The 20,251-nt window shown below is 47.5% G+C and overlaps 1 protein-coding gene across 3 annotated transcripts in view; it reads left to right on the top strand.

Annotated features, from left to right (window-relative positions):
- The first annotated feature begins 603 nt into the window (after window positions 1–603).
- The window catches only part of GALNT18 (polypeptide N-acetylgalactosaminyltransferase 18), a 339,637-nt gene continuing 319,989 nt past the window's right edge, over window positions 604–20,251 (top strand). For all 3 annotated transcript variants that reach the window (XM_038569049.1, XM_038569048.1, XM_038569046.1), the window contains exon 1: window positions 604–1,227. In XM_038569049.1, the coding sequence (XP_038424977.1) occupies window positions 974–1,227 (254 nt within the window). In that variant the 5' untranslated portion in view covers window positions 604–973. The remainder of the gene's footprint in view (window positions 1,228–20,251) is intronic.

The raw sequence follows: 20,251 nt of genomic DNA, 5'->3' as shown, positions 1-20,251 counted from the left end.
TAGCTCCGTTGGCAGATGCCAAGTCTGGGGACATCCAGGAGGCAGGCGGACGGAGGGCGCGGGACAGGGGGAGGTGGAAGTGAGGCTGGGGAGGAACTGGGCCCCCCCACCCGGCCCGGCCGAGGCCAAGGCTACTCCGAGGATCCGGCCCAAGCCTCCCCGGCCTGCGGGCTTCCCGGCCACCAGGGAAAAAGGGAAGAGGGGCCGGCGCGCGGGGGGGTCGGGGGGGGCGAGGGCGACAAGCCCCGCCGCGGGGCGCTGAGCCGCGTGACCCCGCGAGGCCCCGTGGTGGCCGCGGGGGGGGGGCACCTGCGGGCCTCCGGGGACCCGGGGTCTGCGGGTGCGAGGCTCCGGCGCGCCCCAGGAGGGCGGGAGCCGGGGGCGGCCAGCAGGTGGGGCCCGGGGGCCGGACTCCGCCCCGCGCGCCCTCCGCGTTGGTCGGCGGCCGCCCAGCCCCGGCCCCTCTCCCGAGCCCGAGCGCGATTGGTGGCGGCGCTTGTCGCTCGGAGGGGCCGGGCCGCTCGCTCCGCCGCTCGCTCCGCCGCCCTCGCCGCCGCCGCCGCCGCCGCCGCCGCCGTCCTTCCAGCAGCGCGGGCCGGACGGACGCACGGACGGACGGACGGACGGCCGGGGCCCCGCGCCTGGCGATGGGCAGCGGCGCGCCCGCGGACCCGGGCTGTGGCAAAGTTTCCCGGCGCGCCTGTCGGGGCGCGCGGCTGCCGGCCACCCGTGACCGCTTCCAGAAGGGGCTCGGAGGGTTTTAATTTGGGAGGAAAAAAAAAATCCACCCCGTTTCCTTTGTGAAGCTCCCTGTCTCCGGGTGGCCAGCGGCGGGAGCTCCAAACTTGGGCACGGCGGCTCCGCGGGCAGCAGCCGGCTGCGGAGGACCTCGGCCCGGGGCCCGGGCGAACCGGGGGGCGTGCGCGCGGGGCGGCGCGGGCGCGCGGCGAGGAGGGTGCCCCGGGAGCTCTATATGGAGGAGGGGGCCCAGGATGGTGTGCACCAGGAAGACCAAAACTTTGGTGTCCACTTGCGTGATCCTGAGCGGCATGACCAACATCATCTGTCTGCTGTACGTGGGCTGGGTCACCAACTACATCGCCAGCGTGTATGTGCGGGGGCAGGAGCCGGCGCCCGACAAGAAGCTGGACGAAGACAAAGGGGACACCCTGAAGATCATCGAACGGCTGGACCACCTGGAGAACGTCATCAAGCAGCACATCCAAGGTACGGGCGCCCCGGGAAACTTGGGCCGCCCGCGAGGCCCGGGAGCGCTGGGGCGGGTGCGCCCCGAGCCGGCGGCCGCCGGGGGTGGGGGTGGGGGTGGGGGTGGGCGGGGGGTGCGTGTGCGCCCTCGCGCGCGTGGAGACCCCCCTGCCCGCGGCGCCGCGCGCTTCTCCGGGGCACACGTGTGTGCGGCTCGCTGGCGGTGTGGGGGCGCGCTGCGCACGTGTCCACATGTGCCTGAGACTCCGGGCTGCTCGCCGGCTCTCGGGATCACGCAGAGGTCCGGGCTCAGAGTGTGCGTGCGTGAGTGAGTGTGTGTGTGTACAAGGCAGAGCGGGCGCGGGCCGCCCGGCTCATTCGGCCCCGGCAGGGGCCCAGGGCGAGATGCTCGCGCGCGGCCCCGGGCTTTGGCATTTAGGACCTGCGGGACAAGCCGGGCCCGGGAAGCTTGCGTAGACCCAGCCCCGGCCCCTAATGTGCGCCTTCGGTAGGCGGTTGGCAATGCCGGGGTGGGGGTGTCTGTGGCTGGGGGTGCTGCTGGCACCTCCGGCGCGCCCCCACCCCCCCCGCCGCCCGCGGGTCCAAGACCCTCTCCAGGAGCAGGTGTCGACGCGCGGAAGACGCACAGGAGCCTGGCGCTCGGTCCACTGCGGCGGCGCATCCGCCCAGGACCCAGAGGACCCCCCGCCCGGGCCGTGCCTCCCCCGCGGGGCCCGGGAAGGCCCTTCCCTCTGGTAGCTCCGCTCCCAGGCCCGGGAGCCGTTGGGGCGGAGCACACGGACTCGCGCGAGCGGGGCTGGAAAGGCTGCGCCGGGCGGTTGCGCCCCGTCCAGGCCAGGGCCGGGGGCCGGGGGGAGGACGGGGGACGGGGTACGGGAGCTCTCCCCCGGCCACCCCGTCGGGTGCGCGGTCAGCGCAGGGGGTGGAGAGCTGGGGCTCCGCGGGGCACCGCGCCGGTGTGCGCGCCGCCCGCGTCTCGCCCGCTGCCACTTGTCTCTGTTCACCGCCCCGCTCCCCCTGCTCTCGCAGGGTGTGAGCAAAGGCAGGGAGCCGTGCTCACCAGCCAGGCTCTGGGGCCACTGCCCGGCAGGCAGCCCTCGGCACACACCTCGTTGAATGGAAGGCTTTCTCCTCCGGGAGCACTCCCTTGTTTACACCTGGGTGTCTGGGTCTGGCTGCTGCCCCAGGTGCCCCAGATTTCCATTCTCAAATGAATATGTTTTGCTCTGGAGCCTTGCTCAGGCTCCTCTTTGCTTTGGAAGGAAAGTTGTCCCAGAAACTGCAAATGTCACAAAATGCCGGGGTAGGGATAGCTGCTCTGTCGACAGTTGGTAGGTTTCCACACATGTTCCCAGGGAAGGGTCAGGAGAGGGCAGGAGAGGTGTTCGCATCCCTTGTGCTTTCCAACTGATGACTTCAAACCAAGCCGGGGGCTTGGGGCCACTTCCTAGCAAAGGAGACCCTTGACAGCTTCTCCTTCATACCTGCCTCTGCCTCTCAAATTGGCACTGGGCTTGGCAGACCGATTTATCTATCTGATGGCTCCTGTTGCTGTTGTTTCTTACTTTTTTCCATCCCATGGGTCTGGACTGACAATTAATCAGCAGTACAAGTACAGTGTTTGCCCCAGGGTGATTCAGAACGTTTCCAGGGAGATGTAAGACCATACCTTACTTTGGCGTTTCCAGTTTACCCACCGATTTTGAGAGATTTTCATTCACAGATTCTGTGTGTGTGCGTGTGTGTGTGTGTGTGTGTATTCCTGGAAAATGGTTCTCTTGCGCTTTCCAGTCTGCTCAGGGAGGAGGCCAGCGAGGTACTACTTTGGGAAGCAGTGAGGACACATTGTTAACCCATGAGCTCATCACAGAGTAGCCCCTATCATGTTGAATGTGGACCATGTCACATGATTTATAAGGCTCTACATGAAAATGAGTACAGTGCTGAAGCTGAAAGGAACCTTTGTGATTCTGTTCCCAGGAAACCTTATAACTATGCATTGTTCTGGACTTTAAAATATTTACCTGAAAAAATTGGGAGAAATAGGAAGCAAAGACAGAACAGGATTCTTAAGCCATGGTCGGCCCAGTTCTCTTATTATATGTGCACTGACTGTATTAGGACTCCTGTGGATATTTAGAAATGACCAGAGTCTACCAGAGTCTGAGGACAGAAAGGCAGAAGCCACAACCTGTAGAGATGTGGGGAAGGGTCAGTGACTTGGGGGGAGACTAGAGAGGAGGCAGGTAGAAGGCAGAGATTACTTGCTTGGCTGTGCCGTGATGGTATAGTGATGACTAGTGGCAGCTCCCCCACTGGTGCTGGAGCCATCCAGAGCTAGGATGTGGGGAATTAAGTAAACTTAGGGATTTACTTGATTTGAGTAAGACGTCTGTTAAGTTTGAGACTGGCCAAGTGCAGCTCTCTGGAGGCAGAGGGTGGGAAAGGACAGTTGGACTCTTGTACTTGGTGATGTGGACCGTTCACGTGTATTCCACTGTCACGTTTCCTCTAGTCAGTACAGCTTTATGAGCAATCCAGTTTAGTCTGCTGAGCTGGGGAAGTGGAGAATAAAGGATAATGTTAACAGCTGAAAATTATATAGCACCCATTAATGTGCCAGGTAGTATTCTAGGTGCTTTATGTATATCGACTAATTTAATCATCACAACCCTATGAGATAGGTGATATTAACTCCATGTTACAGATGGAGGGAGTCTATGATTTGTCTAGGGTCACATCACTGGTATACGGTAGTTTAAGGATTTAAACCCAGCTTATGTGGCTTCTTTAGAGTCTGTGTTCTTAACTGCATACCATACTGTCTCCTTAGAGGGCCAGCAGATCAGAGGGGGAGCAGTGCTCCCCTGGAGTTACTTGATGTTGGTAGTGGGTGTCAGAATGAGAGGCTTCAGAGGATGGCCGAGGAATGATGAAGTCACAGCCTTCCCACTTTGAGACTCTTCCATAGATAAACTTGGGAAGCTCTGGGTTTTATTTATCTCATGCTGAGAGGCAGAGGTTACGTTCACTAAAAAAGCGTTCATGGAACACCCAGGACAGTTCCTGGCACATTCTACAGAGCGTAGGTGTTGGATAGATGAATGGATGGATGAAAAAGTACACAGTGTGGATGCCCAGTGCACCGGTTAGTCATTAATGAAAGCGTTTCCATTCTCAAATGAATATGTTTTGCTTTGGAGCCTTGCTCAGGCTCCTCTTTGCTTTGGAAGGAAAGTTGTCCCAGAAACTGCAAATGTCACAAAATGTTCAGTAGAATGTTCCATAGGACTTGCAATTAGAAGAGGCTTTGGAGCATCACCCTAGAGGTCTGTTCTAGTCATGACTGAAAAGTTTATTTTCCTCTTGGGGGTTGCAGTGATATTTCATTTTAATTTGTTTTCTGATTGAATGATTTAATTAGATGGTGGTTGACAATCTCTTGGGAATGTAAATTGCAGTTTTGAGAATTTTTTTAAACCAAATCTATGGTAAACGAGAGGGTGGATAGCTCCAGATTTCAAAAATAGCATCCTGTTGGGTTGGAGACGCAAAATATGTGTTAATACAGGTCCGCTCTTTGGAGGAGATAGATGGAATTGCTGGTGAGGGAGTGAGGGGGATGAAGCAGAGGGTGTGCTGGAGCTGTGTGTCGGGGAGCTTGGGAAATGGCAGTGGTGGATCAACTCTTATTTTGGAAGTCCAGCAGGAACCCAAACAGCTTTCTCCTTTTCTTGGTTAGTACCTTTTCGAATCTGTAAAGAACATGTCAATATTAAGGAAAACATTGAAAAATGTATAAAACTGTTGGGGATTTACTCCAAAGATACAGATGCAATGAAACGCCGGGACACCTGCACCCCGATGTTTCTAGCAGCAATGTCCACAATAGCCAAACTGTGGAAGGAGCCTCGGTGTCCATCGAAAGATGAATGGATAAAGAAGATGTGGTTTATGTATACAATGGAATATTCCTCAGCCATTAGAAACAACAAATACCCACCATTTGCTTGGATGTGGATGGAACTGGAGGGTATTATGCTGAGTGAAGTAAGTCAATCGGAGAAGGACAAACATATGTTCTCATTCATTTGGGGAATATAAATAATAGTGAAAGGGAATAGAAGGGAAGGGAGAAGAAATGTGTGGGAAATATCAGAAAGGGAGACAGAACATAAACACTCCTAACTCTGGGAAACGAACTAGGGGTGGTGGAAGAGGAGGAGGGCGGGGGGTGGGGGTGAATGGGTGACGGGCACTGAAGGGGGCACTTGATGGGATGAGCACTGGGTGTAATTCTGTATGTTGGCAAATTGAACACCAATAAAAAATAAATTATAAAAAAAATAAAAAATAAAAAATAAAAATAAAACATTAAAAAAATAAAACTAAAAAAAATGTATAAAACTGCCTCTCAGTCATTCTACTCTAACCCAACTATTTTGCATTTTGAGCATTCCCTTCTAACTTTGCCCATCTGCCTTCCTATTTAAAAACAAAGGTGTAGTCACGGTTTGGACGTAGTTTTATGTTGTGCTTTTTATTTGGCTTACTTCTTGTTAGAAGCATTTTTTCATGTTTGCTACATAGTTTTTTTGATCCAGTCTTTATTTATTGGAGACCTAATATGTACCAGGTAGCACACTGGGGAGCACATACATTGAATCCAATGGTGAATCAAGGCAGTCTTGGACCTTGTCATAGTAGATTTGTTTTTAAAGGGACAGTAAAATCCCTCTTATTCAACACAGTTGGGGCTTAAGTTAGTTAACAGAAAAACTCGGCAAAGAGGAGGATAAAACAAAACATTGCACACATGCATTACATATTTTATTTTTATATTATTTTTGAATGTGTTGTACATTCATTTGCCAGCCTTTTGATGTTAGGGCCAAGTCTTTGTCTTTGGGCTAGGTGGGCCAATTGCCTTTCTGATCATAAACCACTCCCATAATGTGCTGCTTACAGAGACTGATTTCGAATTCTGTTTTCCTTAAAATTCCCTGAGAACTTAAAGATGCTTATGAAGCAATCTCCGTGTAGTAACCTAAATTTTTATGACTTTTGCCTTGTCCTTTGAGGTGATTTTGCTCACATGCAATCTGACTGCTGTGTAAGTGACAAGCTTTATAAAGTCTTTCCAAAGCAGTGAAATTAATTTTCTTAGAAACAACAACTCTCATCTTCTTAGCAGTCATATTCCATTGGTTTATAGAATATGTAATTAAATTATGCTGTTACGATGACAAGTACCAAGAGTATAAACATATTTGGGAGCAAACCCAGAGGACTGTTGATAAGCATACAGCTCAGTTGTTAGCTGGAGACGGGAGTGGAGTTGAGGTGAGAGAGAAAAGCTGGTACAAAGGGACTAAAGCTTCCTGAGGCTTATTATCCAGGGAGACTGAAGGGGGGCTTCATCTGGAGAGGTGACTAGGGGAGGGTTTTTAAAGAGAACTTGTACTGTATTTTTAATGATTGCATAATATTCCACCATCAATATACCATTATTGATTTAACCACTTCCCCATTATTGAACATTGACCTTTCTACTATAATTAACACAGAAATAAACATCTTCACCTCACTCTTCTTCTTCTTCTTCTTTTTTTAAAAGATCGTATTTATTTATTCATGAGAGATACAGAGAGAGAGGCAGAGACACAGACAGAGGGAGAAGCAGGCTCCCTGTGGGAGACCCGATGTGGAACTCGACCCTGGGACCCCAGGATTACACCCTGAGCCAAAGGCAGATGTTCAACCGCCGAGCCACCTAGGCGTCCCTCACTCTTCTTTTGAACTATTTTTAAGGATCTATTTCTAGAAGTGGAATTACTACTGACTCAAAGAGTATGAACATTTTAATGAAAGAATGTTTTCAAAATCTTTCTACATGGCCACCAGCAATATATTATGTTACCGGTTTCATAGAGCCTGGTGGATCCTGTTATCATTAAACTTATTCCAGGTAAATATAATCACTGTCAAATGTTCTTTTGATTTGTACTCCTTGGATTACTGTAGAACTTAATATCCTTCCCCTACCCCTGTTTGTTTTTGCCTTGTATTGTGTCTTCTGCCAATTTTTCTCTTGGGATATCAGTGTTTCTGATTTACGTAGATCACTAAATAAATAAATAAATAAATAAATAAATAATATAGCACATATTCTATGTTACATACATAATTTTTTCTTTACATAGATGATATAGGGCAGTGATTTTCGCATTGTGTTCCCAGGAGCTCCAAGCTTCTAGAAGGTTGGATCCAGGATCTGAGAAATAAAAGGGTCAAGTGAAGTCTCCTGGGACCCCTCCAAAACCCACCCACCCCTCTCCTTGCAATCAGTGTATCTTCTTCATCTGTCTTATATTTGGTGTTCTGTAAAATATTTTTAAAAAGGCTATGCTTCTTTTCTAAAAAAATGTTGAAAATTGCTCTTTTGGGAGAAAAAGAAAGATCAGACTGTTACATTTTTGTGAGGGATGATGGTAGCATAAAGAATTCAAGAGAGTAAACAAATCTAAAAGGAAATTGAATTCCTGGGTAGTGTTCTTATAATATCTATTTACCCTTCTGAATACCATGATTAATAATGTATTACATTATATGACTAATTTCCAAATCCATTATCTTACTTCACTGAGTGAAGATCATCCCAACAATGGGAAAAATGGATTATTAGGTGCTTTTTGTTTCCTAAAAGTTTGTTAGGCATATTATTTGCATATTAATGTACATTAGGTCCGTGAAAACATGTTGCTCACTATTATTACAAACCATATGTGGTCCCTAAAAGTCAGAAAATCCTACGCCTGGATGTTGGGAGGTTTTTTTTTTTTTCCCCCCTTTCTTTTTGTTTCCTATAGCTTTTGGATGTCACCTCGAATTGGTTGGTGTCCTTCTCATCTTATCCCTGACTTGGCAGGGTTGTAAAGAAGAGGATATGATGTTTGCTGAATACTTGGAGTTTATTTGAGGAAAGGGTGTCATTTAAATGGTAAAGCTATTTGTCCTTCGGAATGAACTGTGGCATGTGAAATTATATTCGTAACAGTGATTGATATTTTGAGAGAGTGCAAAAGCAGGATTAGAAGTTGAGCCCAATTACCTTTATTAATAGCCCCAGACCACATCTTTGTGGAGTAGGAAAACCTTGCCAAAGAATACAACTTCTTCCCATGGCCAAAGAATTTTCATTTTTATCCAGAAGTGTGTAGGCTGTAAAATAAATGAATTTCACATTCTTTCCCACTCACTTGACATAAATTGTTATTTGCCCTTGATAAGTAGGTTGATGTAGAATCTCAAGGAGAATTCGGAATGAAATGGAGAGCCACAGTCTGGTTTGTGAGGGCCTCACAGGTCAGCTTCAGTCACTTGAGTTAGGTTGGTCTGTGTTTTTCCAAAGGTATCTATGGGATTCAGAGCCACATACAAGGTTACTGGACCATCTTCATTATCAGCCTAGAGAATTTCACTTCACTTCAAGACTTCACTTGACCCTTTTATTTCTCAGGTCCTGGATCCAACCTTCTAGAAGCTTGGAGCTCCTGGGAACACAATGCGAAAATCACTGCCCTATATCATCTATGTAAAGAAAAAATTATGTATATAACATAGAATATGCGCTATATATATATATATATATATATATATATATATATTTATTTGTTTAGTGATCTACGTAAATCAGAAACACTGATATCCCAAGAGAAAAATTGGCAGAAGACACAATACAAGGCAAAAACAAACAGGGGTAGGGGAAGGATATTAAGTTCTACAGTAATCCAAGGAGTACAAATTAAAAGAACATTTGACAGTGATTATATTTACCTGGAATAAGTTTAATGATAGCAAGATCCACTTGGCCAGCTGAGTGGGTTATTGCCTTGATTTGGGGCCTCGAGGGTCTCTTTGGGACTGGTGTCCTTTTTCACTGCTTAGGTTCTATCCAAGACGCTAGGACAGATGACTGCCCTGGGAAGAAGCATATAGGAAGGCAGTCTAGCTGGAGGTGATATCACCCAGAAGGTCCTTTGGGGGAAGCACCAGGCTGAGTGAGTGACGAATGTAGCCAGAAGGTAGGGAGATGGGATTTGGGGAGAAAGAGGATTATGCATGAAGATGGAGGGACAGAAGTCCATAAATGTGAGATGGGCATCTGCAGTAGAGGGCCAGGGACGGAGTGGGGTAGGTCTGCTGGTGGGTGATCCAGACAAAATGAATGCTGGCCTGCACTTTTTAGGCTGGCCTTGAGTGTCTCCCTAGGACTGGAGGTTCTTGAATTGGCTAGAGATTTGATTATTCTGTGGTGCCTACAATTGTCAGCTTCTCAAATCCCACTCTGCCTTTGGTGTCAGGGTCAGCTCCATTCCACACTGCAGTATGTGAGTAGAGAAGTGCTTGATGGTTTCCCTTTCCTCACACACATGCCTTCACATGCAGGGCACACGCCCTGGGGCAGGGCCCGGAAGAAGCATGTCCCAACATGGTGCATTCATTCTCACTTTAGCCCTTTTTCTCCCCCTCAAGAAAGTGTATTAGCATGCACGAGTATGGGATAACTTTGAAATCCCTTCAACTTATTAGTTAAACCTAATCATTCATATGTTTTGCTACTTAAATTATTGTTAATAACAAATTACTGCACAACTGTTCCAATGTAAAATTTGTTGTGGTGGTGATTGAAAACAACTGCTGTTCTGGACTCTTATGTGTGGGTCTGTGTACTTTTTAAGGACCCAACTGAGTGCAGCCAACTGGAACTTTGAGCAAGAGCATTCCTGATTATGTGAACACAAATGCTTTGGTAGTTTTTCTGACTACATGGTAATGGATTAAAATATATTTCTAGGACATCCCAGTGGGTATGGGGTTCTGATGTAGCTCTTTCACTGCCCAACATTCAGTGTCAGTTTTGTGAAGGTTTGCTCTTGGGAGATGAAACTGCCTGTAATGAAGCTTTCTAAAAGCCCTAAGTGTCCAGCCCCAGTGAGATGGTGATGGGCTTCCTGTGTAATGCCACCACTGAAATGGTACTAGAGCCAGCAGGCATAGTTCTCTGGGCTATGTTTTGTTACTATCTCCCATCAAGAGGCCACAAAAGCACTGTGTTTGGGAATATCCAGAGAAGTGGCATCTGTACCCTTCTCCTTGGGGCAGATGGGAACAAGGAGAAATGATGCCTGAAGGAGAGGCTTAGGGCCAACTCTTTGGAATGAATGGGTTCATTCCACCAGTGTCCAGAGTTTAAGACAGAGGTGGAGCACCTTGTTTGAGGTTCTTGGGTATTGCATTTTAAGCAGTGGGGACTTGTATGCCTTGCCCATCCATCTCTGTCCCCTGGGACAGGCCATTAAAGGCCATTGAGATCCTAGAGGAATGGGAACGTAGTTCAGGGACCTGGATAGGACAGGATTTGAAACCTGGGCTAATAGATGTCATGCTAATGGCATCTGGGACTTAGAAGAATAGCACCAAAATTGCTTGAGCCAATGAATATAAGTGTAAGAAAGCTAAGAAGGGATTTGAAGTTCCCGAAGTGACAAATGAAAATCCCAGCCAAATCCTTGGTTTATTTTAAGAGCAACAGGCATATAAAGTATTGAAGATTGATTGTATCAAGAGGCACAGAGGAAGAGAATTCCTGTGTGTCAGAGACTGGGCTAGATGCTGTCCATATGCGGTTGCTTTTTATCTTCACAACGTGGAGGAAGAGTTTTAGAGATGAGAACACTGGGGCATAGAGACTTGAAGAGTTTGCTCAAGGTCACACAGCTGATAGCGGTGGAGATGAGGAGGGAAACTTTTTCTAACACATTTTTCTCTACAGAAGAAAAAAAAAGTGAATATCAGAGAGAGGACCGGGAAATCATTTTATCAAAGACCACGTTCAGGTGTAAGCTCAGATGCCTCATCAGGTCAAGTGGGAGGCTCGTGGGTGAGGGCGGGGAGCCAGGCAGGTGGCTTGGAGTGTCCTTGTGTAGGTGAGGAACCTCGAGGTTGGGTGCCAGAGGCAGAGGGCCTTGCCCTGGAAGGGTGAGTGTGGTACTGCTACAGAGGCCTTGGAGAGCCCTTTCTCATGGATCATTGTGGATCTCCTGGGATCATTGTAAGCCCCCAGGGACTTGTCCTATGGGAGAAGCAGAGTGTGCCACTGTAAGCTAGAGCTCATTCCAGTTCCACATGGGACTTGGGAGCACTTACCGTGTGTCAGGTGCTGTGCTGTGTGCGTTCTTGTTCACTGGCATAGTCATGTGTCTTCCAGGGTGATCAACTTGTCCCGTTTGCCCAGGACTTTCCCTGTTTTAAAACTGTAATGCCCAGGTCCAAGGAGGCCCCTCAAGCCTGGGCAAACCTGGATGGTTGGTCACCCTTATCTTCTCACACTGGTAAGTTCTGTTTAATGGCAACTCCTAGCATCAGGGCAAATAGCCCTTTTGATGGCACCATATCTGGGTCTTCTGCTTTCTACTCTTGAACGTTGACTTTGTCCAAGAGTGTAAAGAGGACAGTGAGGGTCCCAGCAGTCCCTGCCCCATTCTCCCTGCCCTCACAGGCTGCCTCCTCTCTCCTTTGTCATTCCTCCCGCCCTGGCACTCTGTTTTTTTAGCTGTCTGAGCCTCTCAGGATTTGAAAAGGAAAAAACAATTGCTGTAAAGGAAAGCTCTAATAAAGTGGTTTGGGCACAAAACATCAGCAGCTCTTTATTTGCCCCAAACAGTAGGAGTCTGTATTAATAACCTTGTGAGTTATATGCTGGGAAGTTAAAAGTAAGCAAAAATCTTACTTGAGATCCGCAAATGTGACTTTATTCCTTTATTGAACTAATCTCTCTTCCTGTTTATGCTGGTGACATTTTCTATTATCCATGTGGAAGATCCTTCTTGATATTCTGCTACAGATTTATTTGGCTCTGCCTTGGTTAGGGTCCCAGAGCGAGGGGCTTTCTGGTTTCTTCTTTTTGTAGTTATGATGCTTGGTGTTTATGTGGTTCCCGCCTCAAAGGATCTTGACAAACGGGACAGGCTTTGTCTAATTAATTATCATAATATTTCCCTGATGGGACAGAAGGAGCTATGGAGGAATGGGAGGGGTGTAGGAGAGACTTTAGACCTGCCTCTCAGTTGTTTAAGGGCTTGGAAAAGCGAGTCTTTTAACATTTTGGTTTCTTCCACATCTAAATCTCAGCTTAATAATAAACCGATCCTCTGATTTGCTTTATTTTCCAAAAGACTGCTTGGAGGAGAGTTTACTACATCGGGATTATGACGTGGACCCTCCAAGTCTATAATTGGGCCAGGCTTTTAAAAATTATTTTACTGGAATCTAGAGATTCATGTTAGAAGGGAAATCCAGTGGAAAGTGGATAAAAGAGACTGTTACCAATGATTCAAAAATTGGAAAAAGGAACCGGTGAGGAAGGGTTGTAGAAACAGGCCTGCACTTGTTGGGAGAAGAGATGGGAAGAGGAAGAGAATTAATGTTTGCTGAGCGTCTATTAGGTGCTAAATGCTTTGCACGTGTTACCTCGTTTTAACCTTGCAAGCAAGCCACCTCGTGGGATGTTGTCCCTCCCTCTCCCCCCACCCATTCTACAGAAGAGGAAATCAAGGCTCAGCAACTCTAGTTAACTGTCCAAGGTCACACAGTTACTACGAGATAAAACCCTATTTACTCTACAAAGCCCCCTTAGTAAGGGGCCAGAGATCCTCTTGCTTTTCTGATCTTGATGGAGAGAAAACAGGCTTATCTCTTACTTTCAGCAGAAAGGTTGCAGATGAGACTGAAGAAGGAGTCATGAGAAGCGAGGCCAGGAGATGGGTTACCAAGTGACTGTTTTGCAGGTGTCCTTCCCTGGAGACACAGGAGGATGCCTGTGCCAGCAGCTGCCCGGAACTGAGCTCAGGAAGGCTGCGAGAGGCTCCGGGTATGGCTCTTCGAAGCCAGCAGTATCGCTTTCTTCAGGAGATGACTTAGTGTGAATAAGACCATCCCTTCCACTCACTCAGACCCAAGGTTTTCGGGAGGGTCCTCCAGGCTCAGAGCATGAGGTCAGTTTGGGGACCGTGGAGGGGACTGGTGCAGATCTGTCCAGGTTTGCCAGGAACTTCCCATTGAATTGAGGCAATGGGACTTTCAGGTAAAGTATATGTAGTGATGGGCCCCAGCTCTGTGGGCAGATACACGGGAGGCAGACACCAAGGCTGGCACTGTTCACTGGGCCCTGATGGGGTGGTGGGGCTGGGGGGCTGAGATGGCTGGGGGAAAGTGCAGACCTGCTTCCAAGTTCCGGTTCTTCTCCAGTATGGCTGGGCAGTTGACAGTGACCTGGGAGGTACTCCTGGTTTCTGTTGGTCACATGCTCAGACCAGCATTTATTGGGTACCTAGTAAGTGCTGAGGATATGTCAGTGGAACAAAGACAAAAATACAAGGAGTCACAATTAAATGAGATGGTCAGGGGCTCTCCTGTTGGGAAAGACTTGGAGAAAGTTAGGTGTGAACTCTGTCTCAGAGGAGAGATTTCCAGGTGGAGGGAACAGCCAGCGCAAAGGTCCTGGGGTAGGAGTGTGCCTGGTGTGTCTGAGCAACAGTAGGGTGGCTAGTGTGGCCAGAGCAGAGTGATCATGGGAGAGAGGGGTGGCAGTGAGGCCAGAGAGGGGCTAGTTGAGAAGCAGGTTGTACTGTGGGAGGAATGGAGAGCCATGGGCAGGGGTGTGCAGAGGAGCCCAGCTTTTAAAGGCGTTAATCCAGGCTGTTCTGTGGTTATTTCCTGAGCACTTCTCATGGGCTTGACTCTGTACCAAGCATGTCGGGAGATGACAAAATATACAGGACATGGCTCTTTCCTTTAAGAAGCTCATAATGGAGCCAAGAGGACAATACAAGAAACAGATGAGGAGCTTTTTCAAGCTAACTAGTGTAATGAGGGTTAAAATTGAATTCTAGAAGAGTGCATTGTCTGAACGGACTTCCTTGAGGAATGGAGACTTATGACACATCTTGGAGGAATGAGGAGAGTTTAGAGGAGTGGAGTAGGGAAGATTTGGAGAGAGGAAGCTCAGATATTAAGTGAAACCAGCAGTTACCTGAGCCTCTCCTTTAGCGTAGGAAAGAGTGCTGGCAGTCAGTGCCTGGAATCAGCACTGCTGTTTACAGGCTGGGTGACCTTGGGCAAGCCTCTTTGCTGTCCTGTGCCTCAGTTTCCCCAGCTATACAAGTGAGGGCAGTTGCTCCTTAAATCCTGCAGGGTTGTTGTGCTGATGAAACAAGATGCCAGGCAGGAAAGCACCCCCGCCCTGCCTGTCCCCAGGGTCAGCGTGAGGGCAGGAAGCACATTCTCTTTTTTTTTTTTAATATTTTATTTATTTATTCATGAGAGACAGACACACACACACACACACACACACACACACACACACAGAGACAGAGAGAGAGAGGAGAGAGAGGCAGAGACACAGGCAGAGGGAGAAGCAGGCCCCATGCAGGGAGCCCGATGTGGGCCCAAGGCAGACGCTCAACCACTGAGCCACCCAGGCGTCCCTGCAGGCTCCCTCCTTCCCTCTGTCCTTCCTTTCCACTATCTTTCCTTCTTGGAGCTTATGTAGAAAATATGATCAGTAATATATTTTTCTGGTCGAAACAGCTAGGAGAGCAGGTTTGAAGCCTATTTTGGTGCCATTAGACATGATGTGGGTGCTAAGACTTCCCCAGTTACATCCAGCCTGAGAAGGTCGGAAGTGAGCTTATGGGGGAGGCCAGACTAATGCTATTGCTCAAGTGTCTCAGACAGCCTCGCCTACTGCTCTGAAATTCTAAGCCTGCCAGCCTGGGGACCTGTTCCTGTTTGTAGAGAAAGATTTGTTTTGTAAAACCCACTTGGCATTGCAGTGGGCAGCGGACCATGCAGGAATGTGCTATGTTTGTAGGAAGCTTGGCTGGTGGAAGAATTATGCAAGGTGCCCGGTTACCTGGCCAGAGTCTCATTTCCCTGGTGATGCAGGAGAAAGGACTCTTTCCCCAGTGGCAGAAGGAGAGTCTCCTTGAAGAGAGACTTGGGTTTTCTTGTGTTTCCACCTCCCGACAGACCTGGAGCCGCATCAGCCTATCTTCCTGCCAGGGTGAATTTGATTTAACTCTAAGCAACGTGACTTATAATTTCAATTGCAGGCAGGAAGGCGTGATTTAAGACAATTGTCAGGAAGACTCAATTTAATCTCTTCTTTCTTCCCCTTCTACAAAATGTGCATTTTGTTGTGTGATATAATTTTAATATACATTCGTTACAACTCAGACGTAGATGTAATTTCACATTGGGAAGATACACTCTACATTTTTTTTCTTTTAGTATTTATCTACTTAAAGTTTTTGCGAAAAAAGATTTCTTTCTAGTGACAGCAGAAAACTAAGGGATGGTTTTGTTTTTCTTCCTAGCGAGAATTGTAGTAAATCACTGTGAAACTTCCTGGGCAGTTGCTGTTTCTTGATTAGCAGGGCTTAGTTTGGTCACTTAGTAGACAGATAATTATATTAACAAAATAAGGGAAAAAATCATTATTTTATTTACCCCAAACTGGTACACTTGTGAATTTTGAATGTTTTCAACAACAGCTAGTTGTTTTTAGCAAAATAGGCATGAGTATTTTTGAGTTTGTAATTACTTTGGAAGTTCAGAAAGTCGCTTTGATTTTTGTAAGTTGAAAATTAAATGTATTATTTCACCCTGGTCCATATTAGAAATGTATTGCTGCACAGCTCAGTGCATCCCCTTCCCTCTTGCTTCATATATTAGCAAAGAAGGATGAGTTTTCTCAAGCTGTATCTTAGTTGTGAAAGCTCTAGACTGGTAAAGATCTGGAGAGATCTTTACTTAGGGTCAGAGCATGCTAGAGCTCAGAAGTGACCTCAGCAACCATACCTTCAACCTGTTTGCTGAGGGATCCAAGGTCCAGTGTAACTTGGTGACTTCCCTGGTGGTCCTTTCCTGGGACCTGGAGACTTTGCCATAGGGATCTAGAGGTCTGAATCGAGGCTGGAAAGTTTCCCTCTACATCCTCTTACTTCCTTCAACCTCAGAAGAAACTTCTGCAGTGGGAAAGTAAATCCATGATTATACATTCTCAGATGAAGCCAGATACTTAAGGGATAAGGAATGGGTAGATTTCCTTAGCTGGGGTCTGTGGGGACCCCTTGGTCCCCTTTCTGTGGCCTGTCTGGGTCTCTGGGGCCTGCACTCTACTGCCTGGGATCATCTTTGGGATTGAGGACATAGCTGTTAGTAGAACCTGACTTTGGTTCCAAGCAGCGTGTGGCAGCTCCTAGAGATGCAGCCTCTATATTGGAAGAAGGCTTCTTCCCAACTTTGCAGATCCCAGTGGTGGTGCCCATGGAGGAGGGGCAGAGATTTCATATCGAGGAGAGGAAATGAGAGAAAATTGACATTTATTGGGCACTGACTAGATGTTTGGCACAATTTAGTTCACTTCATTTTATATAAGCCTGTGAGATCATTAGCCCCACTTTATAGATGAGAAAGGTGTACTGTATTGTGACTATTAAACTGTTTTTCCCATTATACTGTGGGTCCCTTGAGGGTGAAGACAGGGTCCTAATTTTTTCATTTTCCCATTTGACACAGTGGCAGTCATATAGTTGGGGCTAAGTAGGAATTTGTTGAGTGTATGAATAAATAAGCAGGCCTGCCTGAAACCACTTAGTAAGAACATTCATATCCAGGTGTCTGGCTTCAACGCTGTCTGAAAGAGAGGCCAGGGGACTGAGGAACTGACTCTCATCCCTCCAAGCGTGGGGGTGGCTTGCACAAGGTGATCTCAGGCTGTGTCCTCCTTCTGGGTCAGAGACAGCAAGACACATATTTCTGGTGTCTCTTTCAAGGCACCTCATAGCTTATAACACTGCTGGGGGAGCTTTAATCAAAGAGAAGCAGCAGCTCAGTGGAGTGTGTGTGTATATGCGTGTGTGTGCATGTGTGTGTATGTGTGTGTATAGAATGTGCTTTCCTGTACTGAGATCCCCCAGGAATCAGCTGGTGAGAGGAACTAGAAGCCTTCAGGGGATCCTCGATATCTTTATTTTAATAAAGCTGTCACTTGTGGTCACTTTCAAACGAAAGCAATCTTGTGGGTACAGAAGGGGAAAAATAAACCTGCACCAAAAGCAGAGAATAATGCCAGAAAAGATATAGCTGAACAGAGAGGCTCTGCTTCAAAAGGAGGGACAGAGTTGAGGTCATTTAAATGGATACCTAGAGAGGAATAGGAAGGAGGAAGCATAGCTTAATTTCCAAGGAAGGGTCGAGAAATTCCTCAGGGCCCCAGGAGCTAAAAGGAAAGGTAGCCTTTGGCCTCCCAGCCCACATGGCAGCAGCTTGGCCTCCTGTCTACACTGTGGCTGGTGAGTACCTCAGAATGGATCCCACCATCTTGGGGAGTCTGTAGGGTGGCAGTGGTAAGTTGGGACCAGCTCTTCCCACACTCAGGAGGAAGGTGGCGAACTGTCTGCAGAGAGGAGGAATTCTCCGAGAGGGTTGCTCTGGACTCAGGAGAGGCTTTTTTTTCTACCTGCTTTGTCGAAATTCCTTGGGTTGGGCCGAAGAAGGTGTGAGCAGAGCTAGAAATCGGAGAGGCCAAGCCCCTGGGTCCCCTTGGTGGCCACCTTGGTCCCACTCCATGGCCCAGCACAGCTTCTCCCACCCGCTGCAGTCCGCAGGCCCTGGAAGAAGGTGCTTCTCCGACTTGGCCCCATGGGACAGAGCAGCCCGTAAGCAGGAGCCACAGATTACTGTGATTTTTCTTTTCCTATTATTCCCTGATATTTTCAATTTGAAAAGAATCATTTAAACAGTAGGGTAGAAGAGGGCATAGTAGACATAGGGGAAAAATTGAAAATGTCATTTAAAAATGACTATTGCATTCTTTTTCACCTCAGCAGACAGATGGCTGCCTCACCTTTTGCCCACGGCCAGGAGCAATAGCCTGATGGGTCAGCCGAGGAGAGCAGTGATTTTATTTTTCTTTTCATTTCAAACAGATTGTGTAGCCCTTGGGGTGTGGGGGACCGGTGGAATGAAACTCTGGGCTGGGAAACTAATTATGCCTCCCTGCATGGCTGAGCTAGTTAATACCAAACTGTCATTGAGGCTGATTCTTCCCTGGGGCAGAAAAGCTTCCCAAATTCCTTATCTCTTTCTCTTTGCCTTGGGAGTGGAGGCCTTTTGGTTTTTTTGCCGGTTTGAGAAAACCGGAGCAAAATTCAGGAAGCTTCTGGAAGCAACGGTGCCTTGGGTTCTGGTTCGACACATGCCCTTCTGATACACAGCAGCCATTCTTCCTCCAGCTCAGATGAGGAGCTGAGTTTTAGAGTCAGTTAAACTTGGCTCCAATTCTGGTGCTGCCACTCACTGGTGTGAGGTTGCCAGAGGCTGCCCAGAGGGTCTGGGACTGTAAGCAGATTGTCTGTCCACCCTGTCCCTCCTCACTCCCCAGCAATGTGGGCTCAATGATGGGTCACCTGAACAGTAAGCCTGCCTCACTTTACTGCTCCTGAAACTAAGACTGAGCCAGGTGCATGGGCTGGCCAGCATGGAGTCACCAGTGGGAAACCACGCGTGATGATAGGTAAGCAGAAATTTAGTAGTGCTTTTTGAATGGATTTTTAGCTTATTAAACAAGCCACTTGAAAAATGGTCACACATATATGAGTAAGACATATTTATTCAATCTATAGATAATAAACTCATTATGCTTTGCAAAACTCTGACTCTAGTGTTTTCTGTTGCTTTCCCCAATCTGGAGATCTGTGGCTCATAGTCCATGCAGTCTCCAGCTAGCCAGGTGTCTCAAATAGTGGATCCAATAAAATCTATGAGTCTTTTTAAGGACAGAAAAAGGATTTTAAATATTGGGTAGCAGCATTTAAAAATATAGCCTTTGTGTCAACATGAAGATCATGAATATTCAGTTTGTACACAATCTCGAGCAATTAGACAGATGCATATTTCCAGGGAGGGTGTGTTATCCTGATGGCAGAGGGGATTGGGGCTGTCTATCATTTCACAACCAGATTTCCCTGGTGACTTCAGAGTCTGATTTTAAGAACATTTGGGAATGAAGTTTCAGAGACAGCCCTATTCACTTTCCCCAAGTTTGCCAGCCTTCATTGCCCTTGCCTACATCCACAGACCTAGGCTTTACCTGAGAAATTCCCACGTTGCCCAAAAGAGAAAACTCAACTCGATTCTCGAATGCTGATGTGATGACTGATTTAGAGCTGAAACAAAGCAGTCCCGTTTCTATCCAGCCTGGGAGGATGGGTTTTACGTGGCAACACTCAGTCTTGGCTGCTGGTGCTTTTTGTTTAGAGCCCAGTCTCTCCATGTTGAATTCCTATTAGAATTAATTGATTGTCTTTGGAGAAGCACCAAACACAAATCGAGATGGTTGATGGGAAGACACAGCTTGGAACTGTTGCCTTTCAAAGGAGACCTTGTATCGGCCAGGAATTACTTCTAGCTTTTTAGGAGAACCAGAGTTTTAGCAACTATAGATCTCCATGTTTTCTGGGGCAATCTGCTTTCAAATATTCTGATCTGTTGTCTCTAGAAACCATCTAAATGAATTGTAAATTCTAGTATTTCCAACATTTACTGCCCATATTGACTCCCGTACCTGGAAGCAGTACAAAGCCCTTGCCAGAGCACATGTCCCTTATTTTTAATTTAGAAAATATGGCTATAGTGAAGTAAACAGAGTACTGGTAAATGGAGCCAGCTGTTCCCTAAATGATTCTTTTTTCAGTGCAAATCACATGGGGTTAGGAGAAGTACTTCAGGGATGGCATTATGAGGAACTCTGTGGATCCTTTCCCCAGTGATATAAATATAACTGGTGAAAATGATTTTAAAAACCCTGACCTTTTAAAGTCTCTGGAAGTTTTTCTGCATGTATATATAAATGGAGAAATACTTATTCAAGATAATCTATTAAATCTCGGAAGAACAA

This window comes from Canis lupus, chromosome 21 (assembly GCF_011100685.1).
Source record: "Canis lupus familiaris isolate Mischka breed German Shepherd chromosome 21, alternate assembly UU_Cfam_GSD_1.0, whole genome shotgun sequence".
NCBI classification, from domain to species: Eukaryota; Metazoa; Chordata; class Mammalia; order Carnivora; family Canidae; genus Canis; species Canis lupus.
The sequence above is the reverse complement of the archived record's forward strand: the minus strand, read 5'-3'. Positions and strand labels throughout refer to the sequence as shown.